The 18,825-nt window shown below is 38.9% G+C and overlaps 1 protein-coding gene across 1 annotated transcript in view; it reads left to right on the plus strand.

Annotated features, from left to right (window-relative positions):
• Positions 1 to 18,825, plus strand: part of EFEMP1 (EGF containing fibulin extracellular matrix protein 1) — a 54,484-nt gene that overhangs the window by 19,836 nt on the left and 15,823 nt on the right. The window contains exon 5 of the mRNA XM_070932230.1: positions 17,598 to 17,720. Within this exon, the coding sequence (XP_070788331.1) occupies positions 17,598 to 17,720 (123 nt within the window). The remainder of the gene's footprint in view (positions 1 to 17,597; positions 17,721 to 18,825) is intronic.

Genomic DNA, 18,825 nt, shown 5'->3' on the forward strand with positions numbered 1-18,825 from the left:
AAGTAAAAAAAAAAAAAAAATTGGCCATGCCCACCCAGTCACATTACCCCACCACCACCACCAAGCCACGCCCACAGAACCGGTAGTAACAAATTTTAGATTTCACCACTGAGTTAGAGTACTTAAATCCATGTGGTTAAAAGAAGAAACCATCAAGAATGAATGGGAACTAAATGAACGTAGGTTAAATATAAAAGGGAGTGAATAGTGTGACTCAAATGCATTGAAGTATATTTGGTTGTATAGAAAGAATAAATCAATATCAAAGCTGTTTTTCCTGAAAGTTAAGAGCATGATGAACATGAAATACATGGACAAGATATAAATCATAGGCTAACAGTTGTTAAAATCCATTCACATAAGAAGCAAAATAGTAGAAAATGTTGAAGTTACACAAGTCCTTGAAAGCGTCAGTAATTGTTCATATAACAAAATTACCACTACACACATATTCAATTGCAAAAGATCACACTTCGATGGAAAATACTAGTAACATAGAAAACACTGTAATCATTGCACAAGAAATGAAAGAATAAATATGAACACTTATGGAACCAACTCATAAAATTATGTTTTAACCAATGGTTGGAAATCTTTTTTGATTTCCAGCTGCAGTCAATATCTCTCAAAGTTCAAATGTTAAAATCCTAAAATCCTTTCAAAGGCTCATTTGCAACTGATGTACAGTATGTTCTAATAATTAGAATGGATAAACAAAAAATTATTGTGTACATATTTGAGAAAGATATATTTTCTATACCATGAAAGTTACATTTTACCTTATCCAGTATAGGCTTGTGTGAACTAAAAATACAAAAGGGATTTGCAAATTATAGAGTGATTGGGCAGCTTGATCTACACATGGTAATTATGAAATTGCTTCTATACTAATTAACATTTTTGTGTTTCGTTTGTGTCATGTTGTTGCTCTCAAACTATAGTAAAAGCATTCTCTTACTGTAAGTCTAGGGGGGCTATTTCCATTTTTTGTTATGTATAATTAGATAATGTGCATAATACTGAAACACAAAAAAGATGCCATGGAAAGCAAATTGAGCTAGTCACTTATTTTTATAAATTACAGTGATCCAATCATACAGTATCTTTGAGCAATTGGAAGGCTTTTCTCCTCATAACAAAAGCTGTAACGAAGTAGTGAACTGAGCAGTGCTAAAAGGACACCATAATGAAATTAAGATGTAGTCAGTCCATAATATTCCATTTGGTTTTTCACTACTATGATCAGGCTATGTTGAACTGCCCTGGATACTGTATTTGGGTTGTGAGTTTTTTTGTTTCTTTGCTTTTGTACTTTGGCACAGCTTATTGATTCCCCAAGCCTACCCATCTTTCTGTAAGAAGGGCACTTTTTTGGATACATGAAATATGAAAAAGGGATAAAAAGTGATAGGGTAACAAATCATACTTACTTTACTTTACATAATATGCTTGCTTTGTTTTTGATCTAAGGCAGAGGTCTTCAAACTTGGCAGCTTTAAGACTTGTGGATTTCAACTCCCAGAATTCTCTAGTCAGCTATGCTCTATGGAGAATTCTGGGAGTTGAAGTCCACAAGTCTTAAAGCTGCCAAGTTTGAAGACCTCTGATCTAAGGGCTCCTGCTGTTTTACTGTTTTGTGCCCAGCCCAGGATTGTTATTACAATATGGACAGCTATATCAATCTTTTAAATATAAATAAATAAAACTAAAGACTCGCCTGAATGCTGCAATCCATCCACATAGTGTGTGAATTATTGTGATGAAGCTCACACAATCTGCTGACGTTTGAAATCTAAAAGATCTATTTTAAATCTTTGAATTCTAAAATAGATTTTCAGATTCTATCAAATTCTTTGAAAACATTCATAAAGATTAAACTAGATGGCACATTCTGTTTTTAGATTTTCTATGCATGAATTACAACAAGCATAAATTTGGATGCCCACTCCAAGATATTCTCATTGTGGCAGGACGGTGTTCCTAGGAGGGATGATCTTTACCTCAGCTTTTATCTGAAATAAAATAATTTGGCATTTTATTTCTTCCATTTCTTCCATATCTTCCATTTCCATTTCTGGAAACATCAAGCCAAACAGAGCAAAACTATTGTAAAATAAGACACAATAAAGCAAATAATGTTTAAGAACAATTAATAAAAGAATTAAAAATAGTTCATTAAAAATACCAAGAAAAACAATAGTCAAGCCTAAAAGCAAATCAGTGGTGGCTGTGAGGTATGTCTTCATATATGTGTCCAGTTGTTTTCTGGAAAAAGCTAATGTAGAGACTACTTGAAATAAAGTTCCATAACTGGGACACTATAATAAAGAATGGTGTGCTTTTTCTATAAATCCACTTAGACTCCCTGGCTAATTGTCCATAAATTGCATGGTATTGGGAAAAGCAAGTTTTTAAGTACTTGGCTTTCAAGACTGTTTGTGTTTGTGGGTATACTTTTGAGTCAATGTTAATCTCTTGTCACTCCTTGGACTATTCCCAGCAGTCTTCTTGGCAAAATTTTCAGAAATGGTTTGCCCTTGTCTTCTTCTTCATAGATGGGTAAGAACATGCAGTTGATTTCATACCTAAAGTAAGACTAGAACTCACAGTCTCCTGATTTCTAGCTGGTACCTTAACCACTATCCTAAAGGGGCTAATTCAAGACTAATAGAAGCATACTAAAGATAAGAGGTCCTAGTCTTACCTTTGTGATATTAAGCAATAAAGCTGAAAGCATTGGCCCCCACGGAAGGGGCTCGCAACTTGGGCGTCCTCCTGGATTCACGGCTGTCTTTAGAAGAGCACTTGACGGCTGTGACCGGGAGGATTTTTCATCAGGTTCGCCTGATCCACCAGTTCCGTCCCTTTCTAGATCGGGACTCCCTACGCACAGTCACTCATGCCCTCGTCACCTCCCGTTTGGACTATTGTAACGCTCTCTACATGGGGCTCCCCTTGAGGAGGCTCGGCAGTTGGAGACTCGGAGGCTCCAACTGGCTCAGAGTGCGGCCGCGCGGGTGGCTATGGGAGTGACGTGGCGTTCCCATGTAACACCTCTCCTGCGCGAGCTGCACTGGCTCCCGGTGGTCTTCCGGGTGCGCTTCAAGGTTTTGGTTATCACCTTTAGAGCGCTCCATGGCTTAGGACCTGGTTATCTATGGGACCGCCTGCTACCACCAATAGTCTCCCACCAGCCAGTACGCTCCCATAGAGAGGGGCTCCTCCGGGTGCCCTCGGCCAAACAATGTCAACTCGTGGCCCCTAGGGGGAGAGCCTTCTCTGAGGGGGCACCTACGATCTGGAACGAGCTCCCCCCAGAGATACGGAGGATCCCGGATCTGCGCACCTTCCGTCGCGTGCTCAAGACTTTCTTATTTCATCAAGCTGGCCTGGCCTAAATCTTTTCCCCTTTTAAATGTAAATTTTAATTTGTTTTTAAATTATTGGGTATTTTAAATTTGTCTCAGCCAAATTATTTAATTCATTTTTATTCTATTTTAAATTTTTGTATTTATGTGTTTTATTCTATGGCTGTTCACCACCCTGAGTCCTTCAGGAGTAGGGCGGTATATAAATCCAATAAAAACAAAAACAAAAACAAACAAAACAATTGAGCTATTCCTCACGCTCATTTCGGTGTAGATTTTAATAACAGCAGTAGTTCCACAAGTAGCCATATTAATTATTTTGTTGCAAAAATATTGAACTCCAACTTTTTGATTATGGCATGAAACTATTTTTTTAAATAATTCTTGAAAGACTCTTCTAGGATTGACTTATAGTGGCTCTATTTTTCTGCTGATCAAAGCTGTCCTTTCATAAGACTTTGGAGCTGCATTGCACAATGGTGGTGAATTTCTCTTTGCTTTTGTTGGCAACCAGTTTACTCTACCATTGCACCCAGTTAATAAAATTACAGAACTAAGTATATGTTTGTCTCTTGTGTTATTTGAACCAAAGCTGCTTGGTAGGTTTCACTTAGGAGAAGTAGTATCAGACACAAAGTCAACTGTGAGGTGATTTTATTTATTTAAGTATTCTAACTGAAATACTCACTGACAGGCCAATCTTTGCAGATTTTTTGTGAGGCTGCAATACTATGCTTATTTTATTCAGGAATAAGTCTCTTTAAAACTTTACCTGAAAGACAGTTCTGTTAAATTCAAAGGAGCTACCTTTTAGGTAAATGACCATAGGGTTACAATCAAATCCTATGCATGTTTTTACTTTCAAGAAATGTCACTGAGTGTTTGTGGTAAATATTTAATTTAGTAGAATTGTCTTCTAAGTAAATATTTAAGTGAAAGCAGTGGTCATTTCTACATCTCTTGGGAGAAAAACACATTTAACTGTATGTTGCCTAAAGAAGAACTTATGTGTCCTGTGTTTAAATTACTGCCAATTTGTTTTCACTGGATCATCCGGAGTTCACTTATTACAGAAAACAGAAAAAAGATCTAACCCAACCATTCACCACTCTCTACCAAAGTCACTTTTTAAAAAAATCCTTAAGAGTTAAACTTTTTTTTTTTTGACATTTATCTCTACATTTACCAAGTCAGAATATAATAACATTGCCTTACTTTAGAGAGATTGGTGAAAAAAAAAATAAATAGCTTCCAAATTCTTCGAACTTTAATTTAATAATCCCAACCAGCATGATTGGTGATGTTTTGAGGAATGGAGTTATTTCCCTTTAAGGAATCTTTGCCAGTCTCCTTCTAATCTTATTCATTTGAGTTAAAGTTCATAAATTGATCGTGTCTTTTTCAACTTTTTGTGCTTATGCAAAATATTTATCCTTTAAATAATGGCTATTGTTCACTTTCATGTAAGCTTTTCCAACAAAAATGCCCCACAATACCCCTGAAGAAAGCAAACATTACTGTGATGAATGAATCAAGTAGACATATCAGTGCTATAAGCAGGTAAGCTCTCAGTTGTGACAGCAGAAGACTGGTAAAGCATAAGTATTTTACAGAATTGTTTTAAGAATTGATGTGCTAATGTAGTGCAATGGTCCCTATCTCCTTTTTGTGAACCCCAGAATCTCATCAGACCACCACTGCCAAAAATCAGTGTTGTCCTTTTGGGAGAGAAACAAACCTACAATAAATATGGGCTGAATTTAGTTACAATAAATAAAGAAAATCTCCTCACAGGAAAAGACTATTATTGAGGACTAATGTAGGAAATTCATGCTAGCTCTAAATTTCTTAAATACATCTCATGCTAAACCTATTTAGTAAATATCCTGACGTGTTCTGAAATGCTCCCTATTTTTGCACACTGTTCAGATTGTCAGCTTGTGACATGAATAAACCTTGACTACATTCCTTATCTAACCAAGGACATACCTACCTCTGTGCTAGAAGTGTGCTAGAGGATCACATGGACATCTTTGATGGGGGAAAATCACCATGGCTTGTTCCTGGCTGAGCCCTTCAAAGGCATATTTTAAAGCTGGAACAGCATCAGGAATCTACTTATTTACTCAGGGAGTTGTAGAGAAAGGAACCTGCTGCCAAGAGATAGCATGATTGCAGATGGAAAACAATATCCTCGTTCAGATAAGTCTTCCTCTTTTGATAGCTGTCACTGAACTCAGCTTGAACTTGAACTGCATTTGCAGCCTGTAAACCACAAGCCTCAAAAGGGCCAGGGGATTTCTTCAGATTTTCTTCAGAGGGAAAGTTGGGGACTTGAGGATAAAATTAACTTGAGTGGGTGAACAAACTATCGGTTCAGTGTGGTAGCACCTATGCTAGAGCTCCAGGTAAAAAAGACCTTTTGGATGGCAATGAAAAGAAAGACCTAGGTCCCTAGAAAAGGGCTGCCAGATTTGGGAATATGGGCTAGAGGGACAGAGTAAGAGCTAAAAGGTAGCTTCCTATATAAAACAGTTTACTCAGCTAACACAGTAAGAAGTTTTAATCACAGCTACATCTCTCAGTAGTAAATTCTCCTCTTTCCTCTCTATCCCACCATGAATCACCAGTCACTAATGCAGACAGCCTCTGAGTCATGGCTCTTAACATTAGTACTTTTGGCACATTCATGCTACAAGTTTAAACAAGCACAGCTTTATTACCTCTTCTCGGGGAATTCTAAGAATTTTATTTCATGGGATAAGAAAACAAGGATTTCTAAGGGCAAATTCTCTACACCAATTCTCTGGATTCTTTGGGGAACAAAGGAAATCAAAGGATAACTCTGAAATATGTTTGCATTGCAGAGGGAGATAAGACTTGATCTCCCTTGTTCTCTTTAAGTTAAAAGGCGAGAGGAGAGGCCCATTCAGATTTACGATATTCTGTTACTGTAACCATATAATAAAAATAATATTAGCATTCATAGCTTTAGTTTCCTAGTCTGTTCTACCTCAAAGGGCTGAGAGTATCAGAGGAACAAGAAGAAAAGTAACTTTAAGAAAACTGACTTTGCTAAATGTAGGGTTGCCATTCTGCCATTGCAGAAACCTAGCAGGGATCATTGGATGAAAATAACAGATAAATAAAAATCCACCTCTTTGTTGCTAGCTATTGGTTGCCTGAATTTTTTCTTGCTCAAATGTGGCCAGTCTAGCAATGTCAAAGGGATATAATTGGAATGTCCTTACTTAACTGATAAGTGTAATAATTCAGAATACTTTGTGGCTCTAATTGGGAGAACACAACCTGCTCTTCCCAAAGCCTTGGATATTGCTCTCTGAGCCTTTCAAGATGTATTTATTTAATATAAGATGGGAATATTAAACAAATGTGGCACAATTCATTTAAATCAAAGTTATTTTTTGCCCTGGATCCACCCATTTTAGGGTGAACTATTTTTCAGTATTGTGGCCTGACCTATACATCAGTGGTGGGTTCCTCCCGGTTCAGTCCGGTTCGGCCGAGCCGGTAGCGGTGACGATATGACGTCACCGAACCGGTTCTCCCCCACCACCACCCACCCCCTCCACGTTATTCTTACCTTTTATTTGGTCCCACCCCCAATCTATTGCTGCCTCCTGAGTCCCAGCTGATGACTAGAGGGAAAAAAACTGTTTAAACTCTTGCCGCGGGGCTTCAAAGGGCCCTCCTACAGCTGATCAGTGTTAAAAGCAAACAAATGAGTCGGGTTGTAAGTGCGAGGACTTGGTCGTAAGTGCGAGGACCTTCCAGAAATGACTGCCCAGCTAGCCACGCCCACCTAGTCACATGGCCTCCAAGCCACACCCACAAAATAAGCCACGCCCACAGAACCGGTAGTAAAAAAAATTAGAACCCACCCCTGCTATACGTGTATCAAATAAGATAGTAGAACATCTAAGATGTTACCATCTACAGATAGAATACCACATTTTTAATGTTAATAAAGGAAAAAATCTCCTTGCAGATAGAAAATTAGCACTGCAGTTTATACATAATATTATGTAACTAGCATACATAATAACTATGTCATTAACATTCTCCTTTTTATTCACTTCTTATGGCAAATCTTGTTGCCAAGAAAAAGATAGACATAGTCAGCAAGAATCAAATTCTTACCATTATTGCTTATAGGAAAGTGTACATTTACTCATTGAGAAGTACCCATCTATTAATGGAAATGTAGAGTATCTTTGATCCATAGATCTCCCTATTAAAATACTTGGGTCACACCCACTCACAAGATGCCTTACCAAACACAATAAAATAATTGTTGCAGTCTATTATGAAAGACTGCAAGCTCTTCTCCATAAAGTTTTGATTAGAGTTGGGCATAAATTACATTTTGAAACTCTACTTCAAATTTGTAGACAATAAAATTAGGTGAACGTTTTTTTCAGAATTCCCTAATTTCTCAAGGGTAAGACTGTTAGTGTCGACAGTTAGATCAAAGTCTGGTGGTAGACTTTTCATTTCTTTCTACTTCATGACTAGTTTATGGAAAACAGGGTTCATAGAGAATTTTCCTGGAAGGATATTGGGAAAAGAAATATATGTGAAAATGTCAATTTGTGATCTACCAAACCAAACTATAGGCATGTTTAGTAATTTACATGGAGGACACTGAGACTTTCATTGTTGTTGTTTTTCTCTGGTTGGAATAAAAGGAAACAGTTTTCAGTGTTTTGAAGACTTCCAGGTAGAACATTTTAGTGATTCTTCTAGCCTTAAAGAGGAACATTTGATTTTCCTGAATACTCAGTGAAAACTTGAAATGGCATTAAAGAGTGCTCTTGTGGTCTTGGCAAATGTTTAATCTTGCTGTCCTTCAGTTTGATTGTCGAGTACCTGATAGGCCAAAATCCATAACTTAAATAAGTCATAATTTGTGCAAGCTTTACTTCCTAGATTTCCTAGAAGTGAAATAAGCAAAACAACAATGGTTTGCAACCTGGAAATATTTTCAAAAATCAGCGTTTAAGATTTTAAAAATGCAGATAATTAGCCAGTTTGGTCTAATGGTTAAAAACAAAAAGCAGGAGACTGTGACTTTTATTCATTTTCTTTCAACCCAACCCACCTCTCAGCATTATTGTGAGGAAAATAAGAAAAAAAAATGTGTTGAATATGTATTTGCTGCCTTTAGTTATTTGTAAAAATAATAAAGATAGGATAAAAATAAATAAATAAAAATTCTAGACATAAGATTTTCTATTCCTTTTCAAGAAAGAAAGCAGCTTCATATCCAATACATACTTACTTGATTTATGTTTCCCTTATCTCGTGATTTCTTTCTTTACAATTGTTGAGGTGATGAATCAAAAGGTTAACTTAGTTGTTTTATTTTATTTGACTCTCCTTTTGCTTCTTTGTTTCAAAAACATTTTTTAAACTGCAAAAAATGGTAATGGAGAAAATGCATGGAACAATTCCATAATAATTTTGAAAAATGATGTGCCAGAGAAGGAAAAACACTTTTTATCTGTAATTATATTTTTGAATATCCTCCAAAATTCATTGGTCACCATGGGTGGGTTATTGCTGTTCATGTGTTGCATTAGTTTCATGTTTGCTTGATATGGAACAGGAACATTTTTAAAGAAGTAATTTGGTCTCCACAGTTGGTACAATCTGTTAAAATCCAATTACCTTTATAACTAATGTCAAAATATTGACTAGAACACTTTTGGTAAATGTATCAGATTCATTTCTTATATTAAATGCAGGCCACACTTTATAATTTGCAATATTTTATCTTTTGAAATGATGGTAACAGTCTTCCCCAATATGCTTTCCAACAAATGTGTTGGGATTACAATTCCCAGAATTCACAATATCGTATAGAAACCTACCCAACAACTTTAATAAAAAGACTTTGAAGCTGTGTTAGAATAGTGGAAATACTCCTTTATACTCCTTGCTAATTATGACTTTAGCAAGTCTCACTCATGGAATGGGGATGAAATAAGGGAAATCATAGGGACAAGATGGAAAATCATCTTGTCAGAGCATGATTGTACCATGATTCATGTTGGTGACCTGTGATTCAATAAAGCATGCTTTGAATGCCATTGTTAAAACATTAGAAACTGGGCAACAAGGTCTTGGATTTTTCCAACCCTGCAACCAGCAACCAAGAGTAACAAGTTCCTAGCACATGCTTGGATAGCTAGGACACAATGCTCTGTAACCATGGACCTCAGATTGTCAAAAGTTGAAAAGGACATCAAGACAGCTTGTGGCTTGTTACATAAAAGGGGCTGTTCTAAAGGAACAATTTCACTGAAGTGTAAAGGACTGGTGGGAACCACACTGAAATGCCAAGCATGGCTGTGATTATCTAGTTGTAGGAAGTGAAGTGCAGAGATTAGAATGTTACATAAGAAAACAAATGAGCTGAATGAGTCAGGGGTTTGGGGAAGAATGAGTCACAGTCAGAAGGAAACAAGCCAGGCATGCAAGTGGAGAATGGAAGGATCAAGGGAAAAAGCGAGATCCTAAGCCCCCTGACTTAGAGTCACTTCCAATGAAATCTGTGAGGCTGGAATGCACAAGTCATTCAGGTTTGTTTTTAGGTTTCAGAGGGAATCCAGTGGTCACGGGCAAGGAGGGGAAGCTGCAGCGGATGCCTTAAAAGAACAGTTTGCTTCAAGAAAGGGTCGTTTGGGACCTCAAAGCAGCTCACCCAGCATTTTAGCACAGAACAACAAGTATTCTGCCAAAGTCAGCATCAGAAGGGACAAAACCGTATAAATAACTTCTCAAAGAAGCACTGGGTACATTTTTTGGCAAATGTAGAGAAATCACTGGCAATTAATGAACCTGATGAGAATGAGGACAATGAAATGCAAATTGATCTGTATTCAGCAGGGGGGAAAGGCAGTAGGCTCCCTTCCCCCCATACCCACATACCTTTTATATTCCTTTTGGCTATCTCATAAATCTCAGCACATAACCAAGCAATTTCAAGAGTTCTTTTGAAACCTGTTCTTCATGATTATATTTTTTAAAAAGTTTGCTAAAGTTTGCATGGTGGATGCACTTCAAGCCTTGCATTGTTATAATAAAATCTTGCATTGCGTTAGGGTTTTTTTGCAGTGGGTGGTGAAACCTATAATAGCACTAAATGACCCTAACGTTACAGGGGGCTGAGCAGTGTGGCTTGCGTTAGCTGAGCTGTTAACATTTTATAAAGGTATTAAGAACCTTGCAATGATATAAGGAAAGAATTAGAAAATGTAGAGTTGTAAAGAAGGAAGAATAAAAGGGAGACACGTCCTGAGAAGAGAAGAAGTTAGGAAGGGAAGATGGAGAATTGCTGTATCACTGAGATAGGCAGGATAAAAATGTAATAAAAGATGCAAGAGGGGAAAAAAAGACAAAGAGAACAAAGAGAAGAGCATAAGGACAGAGAAGAATTAGAGATGTGGGGGGAGTGGACATGTCTGAGCTCATGATATTGTGTGTTTGATTTTTGAGGCCATTTATTTTTATTCTGTTCCAGAATACATACTGAAAATTATAGCAGATCTGATATTTTCTATTTTAGATCCGTATAAATGACTACAGCTCTGCATAATTAGTTGATGGTTCATTTTCCCACTAGGAAGAATTCTTCCTTGTCCATTTTCCCTTCTCAAGCCATTATTTTTTACTCCCTCCTCTCCATCCTGAGTTTCAGCAATTTTATTTATCTCTCTCGTTAATCCATAGCATCCAGCAAACAAGGTTAAAACCACTGGAGAAAATATATGGGTGACCACCCACCATTTTTCATCTTTAGGGTCTTTTAAATGCAAGAGAGGAATGAGCACCTTGTATGGAAGAAGCCAGTTGTGGGTTTCTACCTGTTCGCCCCGGTTTCGCCCAAACCGGGGCGAACCAGTAGTGGCAGCGGTGGGAGGCTCCACCCACCCGCCCCAACATCATCACGGATGCTCTGCATATGCACAGAATATTATGCGCATGTGCAGAAGCGCCGCACGTGAGCGAAGCGAGTGCATGCACAGGCGTACTCCCAGTTCCAAACCAGTAGCGAAGGTAAGTGGAACCCACGACTGGAAGAAGCTTCTCTTCATAGCAACCAATTGAGGGGGAAGAATATCACCAAACAAATGTATATAATATGTACTGAAAAAATGTCAAACAGAAATTAGCAATGCATTTCTTTTCATTTGATGTGGGGAGAGGATCTTATTTGTTTGTTTCTCCAGATCTAGTGGTATTTCGCTTCTTATATCCGGTTTTGGTCTACTTACCATTGATTCTGGTTCCTACCATTTTTACCTTTAGTCCCAGTTAATTCTTTTATGAGATATTTAGTCTGTGTGGAAAAAATATTTCTTAGCTGCCACTAAAATTCTAGTCTAGGATTTTTTTGATTCTTCAGTTAAAAAGAATCCATTTTACCTTGGCCACATCACTTGGTTAAATTATTAGAAGCCAATTCTTAGATAAGCAAGTGGATAAACATTTATGTGCCTTACAATCATATTATAAGAATTCTTGATTCAATGGATGTTGATTTATATCTTATCTTTACACTTGAAGTAGCTAACAGTAATAAGAGTAAAATAAAGTAAGACAATTAATAAATGGATCCAGCAACTTGCAGACCTATCAGTCTGACATCAATACCTGGGAAGATTCTAGAAAATATAATCAAGCAACGAATCTGTGAACACTTAGAGGCAAACAAAGTCATAACCGGTAGCCAATATGTGTTTGTCAAAAACAGATCATGCCAGACAAATCTTATTCATTCTTTGATAAAGTGACAAAATTAGTGGACCAGCAAAATGCTATAATTTACTTATATGGGTGACCATATAATTTACTTGGACTTCAGTAAAGCATTTGATAAAGTAGACCACAACCTACTTGATAAGATAGAAAAGTAAAACATTGTTAAAAGTACTATTAAATGCACATTAATAATATATAGATACCACCCATAAAACTGAATAATTAAATTAGTTTTTATGAATTAAAACCTGACTGAACTCAAATACATTTGCCTCACAGGAGAAAGAAAAACAGTGATGGAAATAATCTAGCCTTTCTTCCCAAAGAATTCCACATCATTTGTTTCTCTTTTCTTTCTGAACATTTGAGATTTTCTATGCAGCAGTACTGCCATAATATCTTCTTTAAGAAAGACTTGTAATGTTGTAATATGTGACCTCCCTCAATGACTCCCATAATACATGAAATGAATGGTTTCATTTGAATGATGATTAGGCAAGAGATAAATATACCATATTAGTTTTTAATCCATAAATCAAATAAAACAGTTGCAGAACCTTGCGACTTTATCAGATATTTCATTGAAAATGAGCAAAAACCAAAATTCATAATTTTAAATCATATTTTCAATAGAAGAGATGAGCTTGCTTACTTGTACCCAAATCCTAAAATCTGGATTTCGCTTTGGGAACAGTCAAGATCCTGTCATTCATTGAAATAAAAAAAGTGAAGACTTTTTCTGGTCTGAAATTAGCGTCTCTTAAACTGCTGCAGTTTGTAAAACACTAATGGTGCTCCTGGTACTCATTTACTCCCTCTCAGTGTCTTTCTTTTCATTACAGTTTACTGCTTGTAACACACAGACACAGACCCTTGGCACTCCTTTCCTAATAACCCTGACCCTGGGGTGAAATCGGACCGGTTCAACTGAACCGGTAGCGATGATTGCCATCGGTTCGGCAAACCGGTAGCAATCATCCCTGGTGGCCCCACCCATGCCTGCCCAGTCGCCTGCTCACCCAGTCTACACTTCCAGCTGCTCAGCCAACCCACCCACCCCCGCCCTATATAATTTCCCAACTACTCACCTCACCAGTCGCCTCGTCTGCTCAGCTCACCAAAGGTAAGCAATGCATGCTGCCCGCTCCCCCTGGTTCTCTGGTTCCGGCCTTGTCATAGAGCCGCCGCTCACTCGCCGCCAGCCTCAACTGGATCAGGAAATGCACCATTCCCTGGCTCCGACCTTGACCCAGAGCTGCCGCCCGCTGCCTGCTCTCCCTTTGGGTCTTACCTTCCGCCCGCGGCTGGCTGCCAGGGAAGGCAAGCCAAGGCTGAACCATCACCACTGGGGGCCCCGCCAGCCCGCATCTCGCCCCCCTTGTCATGAGATGCCTGCAGCCACAGCCTCTTTTTTTTCAGTGCTCCTGGAGGCGCTTCTTGTGCCGAAAGATGCAGCGGCTGCAGACTTCTTGTAGCGAAACTTACCAGTGTCGCGCTCCCCTTCTTAAATGCGCCACCGCCATCACCGCCCTGTTCCATGCGCCATCCATGCATGTGCATACCATTTATTCATTCATCAGTGGCAGCAAGCAAGGGTGTGCACATACATGGCTGGTGCATGGAAGAGGGCGGCGATAGCGGCAGCACGTTTAAGAAGGGAAGCGAGGCTCTAGTAAGTTTCACTACAAGAAGCCTGCAGCTGCTGCATCTTTCGGCACCAGAAGCGCCTCCAGGCGCACCGAAAAAAAGAGGCTGCAGCTGCAGGCATCTCGCGACAGGGGAAAATAGGCAGAATAGAAAATTAAAAAAAAATTCTACTGGGTTCTGTGGGCGTGGCTTGGTGGGGGATGGTCATGTGACTGAGTGGGCATGGCTGTGAGTGGCATCGAGTTGGCCACGTCCAATCAGTCACAGGACCCCCCCCACCAAGCCACACCAACAGAACTGGTAGGGAAAATTGTTAGATTTCACCACTGCTTTAGTTAGTTTCTTTTATCTCATTTAGGAAGGCTATTTAAACACCGTCCTTATGACTGTCTGTCTGACAGTTAATATTATTTGTACTTCTACAAATGGTGTTGATTTCCCTTTTTTACTGTCAGATTGTTTTTTCTGAATATATAAGTTTTGAAAGTGTTTTGACTGAACAGTACAGCAAATGTTTCACATGACAATGCAATGCACTTAATGTCATCTGCCTTGAGAAATTGTTTTGAGATGTGATTTATGGAAAATAGAAATATTCATGGTTATGAATGAGTGCTTTCAATAAAATGTTTTAAAGGGGTTGGAGGAAAGGAGGGCCAAGCCTTACCCTGCCATAAACTGCTGGCAGGCATCATCTTCTCTCTTTCTAATGTTTTTTCTCCATCCTTTTAATTCTTTTTTCTCTCTTTTGTGGTGTTTCTCCATTTGGATCTCTCTGCTAAAGCTCGGGGGTGGGCAAAGGACACATGCTTCGGAACAAATGCATTGTGTGAAGTTTTATTTTTATTTTTTTATTTGCAAAAACAGATGATTCAGAAGGACAGGGTGGCATGAAAGCAGAAATGAGTTTGTGTGTGAGAAAGGGGGAGGGTGATAAAAAGAGGAAGACTCTTCACTAACCTTTCTCCTTTTCTCATGAAAACATGCATGTTGCTTGAAAACAAGCATAATGGCAGGAAATAAATTAAGCTAAAACTTGAATAAGAGCCAATTTGGTGTAGTGGTTAAGGCACCAGGCTAGAAACCAGGAGATTGTGAGTTCTAGTCCCACTTTAGACATGAAGTCAGTCTGGTGCCCTTGAGTCAGTCCTAAGAGGAAGGCAATAGCATACCATTTCTAAGAATATGCCAAAAAAACTCCAGGAAGCACAGCCACTCCATGAAGCCTCAACTGCCTCATCCAAGCCCAGCAGCACAGTACAAAAGTTTGGCATACCATGGCTCTGGAGCTGCAGGAAGCCCCTAAGTCACAGCACAGTGCAAATCCCTTTGCAGTGCAAAGCCCAGCCCAGGAACGCAGCATGCAGCTCTGTAATCCCAGAGCTGCTTGATGCACTGCAGCTCTGGGACTACAAGAAAACCACTGAGCCACAGCACAACGTGAATTCCTTTGCAATACAAAGTCCAGCTCAGCCCAGCCCAGCAGTGTGGTGCAAAACTGCACTTGCCATTCCAACCTAGTTCCCAGCCAGTCACCTTCACAACCTTGCACTCCGAGGTTCCTACCACCCTGTGCTTTGTTGTTCCAGCTAACCTTTGCTATCTTCTTGCTCACGCTGCTGACCAGGCATATCCGACCTGGCCCTTCACAGGGCAGCTAATGGCCTGTGAGGCCATCTTCCTCAGGTCTTGCAAAGGAACCACTGTGTGTGACTTGCAACAAAAAAAGCCTTATATGGTCAGCAACTGCCTCATGAAGAGACAGGCCAGCCACACGTACAGTCGTCAGTACTTGGAGCAAAAATACAGCAAAAATCAGCTAGGGCAGCAGGAGCCATGGAGTGCCAGGGATCAAAGGAGCATACCGTGTTTCCCTGAAAATAAGTCCCTGTCTTTTTTTTTTTTTTTTTTGAACTCCAAAATAAGCGCTTGGCCTTATTTTCAGGGTGGTCTTATTATTTTGGGGCACGTGGAGAAAGATGGGACTCCTCTTGCCGTGTTACCTGATTTCCAGCTCTGCGTTTAAATATTTTCGGGGAGGGCTTATTTTCGGAGGGAGGCTTATTGTAGCGCATGCGCTCAAAAGCTCAATTGGGCTTATTATCAGGGGATGTCTTATTTTCGGGGAAACAGGATAGATGGGGGGGAAAGGTGGATGGGGGAAGTTGGAGTGTCTCTGCAATCGTAAGTGTAGGTGGGCTGCCAAGTGCCTGAATTTTGATCATGTGACATGGGGGCACTGCAACAGCTGTAACTTTGGAATCCAGCCATGAGTCCCTTCATTTACACTGCCATAAATTTGAATAGTTGCTGAACAAATGGTCATAAGTTGAAGACTACCTGTACATGCATGTGCAGATGCACTAATACATACTACTCAGGGTTTTTTTCCAAAATGCAAGCCTTTATCTCCCCCAACCCTATTCATACATGCAAACTTACTGACTATATAGTGCTTACTTGCAAGATACATTCTCTCCCCTTCTCTCTCACTGTTTATCTCACACTCAACCCACCTGAGATATGATAGGCATTTTGCAAGTTAATAAAAATTCTGCATTCCCCCGTCTGTCATCTTTGTATTTTTTTTTAAAGCAATACACCAGCTTTTAAGAACTGATAACAGCTATCAGTTCAAAGACCAAGGCAAGTCGGAAGAAAATTTATATGGAGCTGTCAGTTAGAAAGGAAGCATGTTGGAAAATATTCGGGTATTTGAAGTGAGAACTGGAAGGGGAGCAAGTTTAAAGATTAAGGTCAAAACAGTTCAGTTTGTGATTTGAGTCTTGTGGTCAACATTGTTTTTCATTTTGCATGAGAAAGAATCCATTTTTTCTTTTCCATGGCTCCACCCGGAATTTGCCACTGGTCCCCAGTTCCTGAACAATACAAAGAGTTCAATTGGGATTTGTAAACTAGTTTTAAGGAATTTGTTTATTCAGCTTAGAAACTTCCAGTTGGTTTTGAATGTCAGAAGGAAGTCATGTCATAGTACTGTATTAGATTATAGGAGGCATAAAACTGGGAAATCACCTACAACCCACTACAGAGATACAGTCTGCTATAAGAGGAAAAGAAGAGGAAAACATTTTAATCCATTAAAGTGATACTACTCCAAAGGGAGGATGAACCTCCAAAATGCTTCAGTATTCCAAAAAACCTGTGCCTGCACTTTCAGGGAATAGTTATATTTTGTCCATTTCCATAACTATCTTCAAACATCAATCTGCCTTGGAGAAGAATAAAAACAAATATGCCAATACCTCCTTTCCCTCAAATCTGAACACATTGGATTATAGACATAGCCAACATTGTGTTTCTGTGTTCAGGTATGACTGCAAAGACAGTCAGCCACATCTATCAAATGAGATCTAGAATCCTACTTTCCTTGATTAGTATGATCTGAATAAAATTGCTTGGACTGTTTCATTGAGACAGTTAGTTTTTATTTCAGGTAGATTTTATATACACCATATTGTTTTATGTGGGCCTTCTTAGCTACTTTGAATCACCAATTATTGGCAGATACAGTAAGTTGGCAAGTTACTACCCCAAGAAATCTTTGTAGACATCTCTGCCTACATCATCATTTTATGAAAAATAGAACTGGCAATGCTATGGACACAGAAATAGGCTGAGGAATGATTTATTCAGGATGACAATTATGATTTTCTTTGACTAACGTTGGAATCAGACCTTGGTAGTAACATTTTTGTATTTTGAAGAAAAATACAAAAGTTGTGATGACCTTTCCAAAGTTCATAACATGTCATTTTCTTTCCTTGTTTTTAAAAGATATTGATGAATGTACCACTAGTGCCCACACCTGTAGGTCAGATCAGGTCTGTGTCAATTTAAGGGGATCATTCGCCTGCCAGTGCCGAACTGGATATCAAAAACGAGGAGACCAGTGCTTTGGTAAGTACAACACTGCAAAATGTATTTTGTGGGGTTTGTGGCCAGGCTGAAGCAGCAGCAGCCCAGCAACACTGAAGCAGCCACAATTCCCTTGGGAGTAACAGGTCCCAAAATTCTGTAACTTATCCCATTTGAGGGGCATTTGTTAACAAAGTGAAAAGTTATAGACACGGGAGTTTTAGTAATATATAGTAATATATAGTAATATATAATTATATATATATATATACACATAAACACTCAAACACACACACACACACACACACACACACACACACACACATATATATATATATATCCTGTTTTCCCTAAAATAAAACATCCCCTGATAATAAGCCCAATCGGGCTTTTGAGTGTATGCACTAAAATAAGCCCCCCTTGAAAATAAGCCCTTCCTGAAAATATTTAAACACATGCGCAGCCGGTCCCCGCCATTTCCTCTGGTTTCCTCCACATGCCCCAAAATAATAAGACCTCCCCGAAAATAAGGCCAAGAGCTTATTTTGGGGTTCAAAAAAATATAAGACAGGGTCTTATTTTCAGGGAAACATGGTATACATACATACATACATACATATATACATACATACATACATAATAAAGTAATATATATAGATATAGATATAGATATAGATATAGATATAGATATAGATATAGATATAGATATAGATATATATTTGAAATTGAGATCAGCACCATCCCCTAGGGTCGGGAACGACTAGAACATATGTGCGAGGGGAATCTTTATATATACTTTATATACTTATAAAGTATATATAAAGATTCCCCTCGCACATATGTTCTAGTCATTCCCGACCCTAGGGGATGGTGCTGATCTCAATTTCAAAGCCAAAGAGCCAGCACTTTCCAAAGACATCTCCATGGTCATGTGGCCGGCATGACTAAATGCCAAAGGCGCACGGAACACTGTTATCTTCCCACCAAAGGTGGTCCCTATTTTTCTACTTGCATTTTTTATGTGCTTTCGAGCTGCCAGGTTGGCAGAAGCTGGGAGAAGTAACGGGAGCTCACCCCGTTAAGTGGCACTAGGGATTTGAACTGCTGACCTTTCAATCGACAAGCTCAGCATCTTAGCCACTGAGCC

This window comes from Pituophis catenifer, unplaced genomic scaffold (genome assembly GCF_029215685.1).
Source record: "Pituophis catenifer annectens isolate HBS135680 unplaced genomic scaffold, rPitCat1.0.hap2 SCAF_1, whole genome shotgun sequence".
NCBI classification, from domain to species: Eukaryota; Metazoa; Chordata; class Lepidosauria; order Squamata; family Colubridae; genus Pituophis; species Pituophis catenifer.